General features: G+C 36.9%; 1 protein-coding gene across 1 annotated transcript; it reads left to right on the forward strand.

Annotated features, from left to right (window-relative positions):
• Positions 1–4385: 4385 nt before the first annotated feature.
• On the forward strand, positions 4386–4916 carry LOC149241725 (antimicrobial ginkbilobin-2-like protein). Its single transcript, XM_089370638.1, has one exon. It carries the CDS (start codon positions 4386–4388, stop codon positions 4914–4916), a length of 531 nt encoding a protein of 176 aa, XP_089226764.1.
• Positions 4917–5143: the final 227 nt, after the last annotated feature.

The raw sequence follows: 5143 nt of genomic DNA on the forward strand, positions 1-5143 counted from the left end.
TATTCATTAGATTTTAAATCCAGAATGTTTCAGTGTAATGCCTTCTGGACCTATTTTCACAATCATAACATATTAAACAAGTTCATTTACTAAATGAATTAAATTATGGTGCACCCAGAGACCAGATTAGTATGATATTAGAGCTTTTGTTCATTAGATTTAAATCCAATGTAATGCCTTCTGGACCCTCTTTGGTATATGGGTTGTTATCTATGTAATGTCCATAATAATTGCAACTTTTACAATAATACTGTCTTTCCTCCTCCTCACCGATTGAAGAACAAGGATCCATTAAGGTGCCAATATCCTTCATAGACAAGATAACCACTTAGCTGTATAGCTAGTTACATAGATCTAACTTTACAAAAAAAACTCGTTGAAAAACCATGGTGCTTTACAGGCCTTATCTTCCCAAGCATATACTAAAAAGATACAATTTTGTATAAATATAGTGAAATATGCTACAAATTACAATGACATTTGAAAAGCTCCATCACTAACTCTACTTTCCAAAGCAATGGGTGTCTCACTTGGAGGAGGCTCACAACACAAATAGCCATGGAACTGTTATTATAGCTCTGTTTCGAAGAATAGATAACTCTTGATACATAATATAGCCGAAAAGGTATAACAGTAACTAGATCATTCTGTAGGAAAGTGATCTAAGGTTAGTCTTCACATCTGAAAACAAATCTAATATATTCTTAGTGTGAACAGGACTTTATTAGTTATGACTTCCACCTGTTGCACCTTGTCACCATCCTATACGAACCAGCTGACTCCCTGATCAGAGAATCTGTGAGATGGCTTTCCAAACCAACTTGGAAAGGCTGATTTTATTCACTTTCATGGACATCAAAAGACAACTATAACTACAAGGATATGATGATTCTGCCATAAAAAATTAATAATCAGCTCAAGATTGCAGCCGATTGCCACACAAACTGCTAGGTGATGCCTGGCGATTAAGTTCCTGGAAACATGAAGCACAAAACAATTTAGAGAACTGATATTGTAGCATGTACTCTTTGCTTGAGTTTAAGTGTTGTTTGAGAATTCTAGGGGGCAGCTACAAACTTTAAAAATTTTGAGTGCATTCTTTAACTCAAAAATTCAAGAACAGAAAAAGCCCAAAGCAGAAAAATATCAAGGTTAAATGTCACAATTTGGAATGATCTTGATTAGCATACCTATGAAAAACGCAGGTGTCCAAGTTGTGTATAGGTTGACTTCACAATGGTTTCCCACAGTAAGCCAGTCTCTTCTGCTCTCACAAAATTCAATATCTTTCCAGCATAGCTCTTGAAATTAAATCCCTGCGGTCTCTAATACTATACAATGAGACCCTGTTTGTTTAATAGAGCAGCTGATCATTTCATGCCAACATCACTATGCAAGCAATCCTCAGAGGTTTTTTGTTGCAACTATAAAACCAACCAGACCTAATGAAGAATAGCCCAAAAGTCATATCATAAGGAAGCAAAGCAATAAAACCCCAAAATGAAACACTTTGAATACACTGACCAAAAGAAATGACAAAACCATAGCAAGAAACAGGTAATGGAAATTGTTTGATTCCTCCCCTGAAAGGAAGGCTACGAAGGATTTTAGTTGCAATAACAAACATGAAATCATAAATCATCTTTCAAAGCATCACTATCCAATCCTAGCATGGCTCAAACAATTTGCAAGGTGAGATCAGTTTCAACTGTCACTGAATTTTTCCATAACTTCAATATGGAATCCCAAGATACCTATATTTCACCCTGCCAATGAAACTGAATATCGAATCCTCAGTACAATTTTAACTTTTATCTCAAAACATCGAACTATGTTGCCCCATGAACTACTTTTTGAAGCAGTGAATTCCAAATACTTTCTTAATGTCATTCCTTGTTTTGGAAAAAATCTAGTCAAGAAGGCCATTGAAGATCTTTAGCACTTGACATGCCCAATTCGAGGGTTTTATATATAATGTTTAGCATTTATTTTTCAATTCAACTTAAATGTATGGTTATATCCTTAATTAGAATAATATCTTGTAAACTTGATAAACACCAGTGAAGTCAACTCATTCTTATCAATCAAATTTCTACAATATTTCAAAATCTGAAATCTACTTTCTAATTAAATTCAAGCTACATGTACTTCAGAATATTTCTGTTAAATCTCTATTGTATATTGTCTCAATCTCCTTAATAATGGTGTGACGTGCTGGTTTGAAATTCTACCTTCCCAGATTGAGGAAAATGATGAGAAGTAGGGTCTGGTTTAATGGAGAAGCAGATAGCCTCTCAAAGGAAGGTTGCAGGCCAGATCCGAACAAGATTTTTTTTAAATATTTTGTCTCTGGTTCATTTCCATGATTAGGACACATTCTGATTTAATTGAATGCACTTGCAAATGATTTAAATAAAAATGATCTAATACTACATATTAAAGCAATGATTAATCAACATAGTAACTGGTTTTTAGAGCAGTATTTAATCAAGAATAAAATTGTTTTTGGTTAAACACAAAGGCCAACTAGTTGTTTTTGGTTAAACACAGAGGCCAACCAGTGGGATCCTTATCCCCTGTTTTATTGTACTTTCTAATTTCTATTAATTTGAAAGCGTTTTTCTGTTTTGGAAAAAGATAAGGTCCGGTTTCTTTAGCAATAACTCTGGGCAGCCTTGATTCTCAATATTTTAGTGGAGATGCACCAGATTCTGTAAGTTCACTGGATATCAATCTTAACAATTTGTAGAGAATTTGCGCTAGTTGATCTGCATTCTTAATTAAAGCTGATGAACTTGCGCTAGTTGTTACTGTATTTTTAATTTACCTCACGCCGCACAGAATGCCGGGATTGAGCACCTATTCGCGGACCTGCGAGGTGGGTGCAATTGTGAGCGCGGGCGGTGTTTCCTCGAGACGGGTTGCAAAGGCAGAGCATCTTCGAACGGGAGCGTGAATGATGAAAATGGATCTTTTGGCGCGAGGGCAGGTTTGAAAATGGGTTGGTGCCAGCTCGGAGGTGGTGGATCCCACGCTCCTGGAAAAGGAATGATGCCTGCCGAATAAACGATGTATGGAGGATGGATGTGTGCATGAAGAGGTTCGACATCCATGGTAGAGGCCGCCTCCATAGGGAATTTAATGCGCTATGGCAGGCTGGTTAGCTCTTGCCATGGAAATCCAATAGAAATGACCATTGTCGTAATTCCGCTGTCTTTCCTGTCGTGCACGCCTTGGAAAGCCAACAGAAACGACTCCTACTGTAATTAAAATGGAATTCTCATCATCCACGTTGCTGATTCCCTGAATATTCGGGAATGGGAATTGGACAGACATGGGAGTGGTCAATTTTTTGACTACTTTCATGTCCGTCCGATTCCTGAATATTTGGGGAATCAGCAATCGATTTAAGCTCAAGCATTGTCCATGCTTTGCAGAAAGTGAATGCGTAGTCTAACGAGGCGGAGGAGTTGCCCAGAAAGTTATGGAAATTCAGGTCATATTTAGAGAAAATCAAACAGGGATTTTTGGAAATCCAAATTATAGTTTTTAGATTTCAAAATTTTAGGTGTCCTAGGCATTTTCGATGGTGCTAAATCCATTTTCAACATCAAAAGTACGATTCAAACACTGCCTCTACAAGATTTTTTGAAAATTTTTTGCCCAAATTCCGACAACTTTTAGCCGTCCAAGAAATTCCTCGGCTAAAAGTTAAACGACTCCGAAAAGCAATATACTATTGCAATTAAAATCTTCTTCCCCTCCTCCATGCCTTGCAAAACTAATAGCAACGACCCTCACCGCGTTCATAATAAGCTTCTTTCAACCAATCTCTTAAAGCCAATAGGGATGGCCCCGTCAAGTGAACGGGATTAAAGAATATTTAGTATATGAAAATGATTAAATTGATGTTAAAGTCCAATGGTGTCAACGTTCAATATTATTATTTTTTGACCCGTAAATGACAAAAGAACTTGCTTCACAAGGCCTCCATAATAATTTATTTATGAAACAACTTATTTGACATGGTGTCCATAGTAATATAAGAATTGGAACCTCAAACATTGCCATCTAACATCCATAACCCTGTGAATTTTCTCTCACTTTACAATACCTTCAGATTAGAGGAGCACCTTCCGTCATCAAATCTACCAAAAAAAGAACAAGGGAACGAGAAGGGCATGTAGCTCCTACCCTACTCTGCAATGGCGATGAAAGCGAAAACATTGATCAGTTGTGTGTTGCTTATGGTCAGTGTGTGGACGCCTCTGTAGCTCTTAGCGGCTGAGGATTTTAATTATTCCAGTTGGGGTGATTGCTTGCCTAACGAATAGAGTTACGGTAGCAATTTCCAGCATAATCTAAACCAGGTTTTTAAATCACTGATGGAGAAGGTTTCAACGAGCGGATTCAACACTAGTGTTGAGGGGAAAAACAACAATAATGTTGTTTATGGGCTTGCCCAATGCAGCGGGAATATAAATGCCTCGGACTGCAAACAGTGCAAAACAGAGGCAGCAGCATTGGTTGTTGAGATATGTCCAAGTAAAACCTCTGGATTCGTTTGGCTAAATGACTGCTTCTTACGTTACGACAATCATAGCTTTTACAATGATTATAATAAGAGCGACGCTATGGATGTTGTTTGCAACCTCAAGAAAAGCTATGCTCCAGCGCAGTTTGGAAATATTACTGAGCAAGTGCTCTCAAATACCATCGAAAAAGCTGTGCAGAGTCCTCAACTTTTTACTAGAATTAAAGTTGACACAGTCCATTCAGATTCAAGGGAAATGTACAGCTTAGCCCAGTGTTGGAGAGATCTGTCCCTAACAAAGTGTCGCTCCTGTTTATCAATCATACGGCATGCGCAACTGGTGCTAATGGAGCACGCACTACTACACCAAGGGCACTTTTGAGACATTTTTTTGAGACAAAACAAATCTTTTGTCTCAAAAAAAGTCTTTTGTCTCAAAAACTCATTTTTTATTTTACATTAAAAATTAATATTAATTGATTTGTCTCAAATATAAGGTTTAAGACAAAAATAGGTTGAGACAAAAATATTTTAAGACAAAACGTTATGTTTAAGACAAAAATAGTTTAAGATAAAAAAATTTTAAGACAAAAGTTGTTTGAGACAAAA

The sequence above is a fragment of the Pinus tabuliformis genome, chromosome 8 (genome assembly GCF_031772625.1).
Source record: "Pinus tabuliformis cultivar Carrire ecotype Pingquan chromosome 8, CPIR1, whole genome shotgun sequence".
Taxonomy (NCBI): Eukaryota; Viridiplantae; Streptophyta; class Pinopsida; order Pinales; family Pinaceae; genus Pinus; species Pinus tabuliformis.

Bases quoted from the DNA above. Each gene is read 5' to 3' on its own strand.
- LOC149241725 (XM_089370638.1), top strand. From the start codon at position 4,386: ATGGAGAAGGTTTCAACGAGCGGATTCAACACTAGTGTTGAGGGGAAA.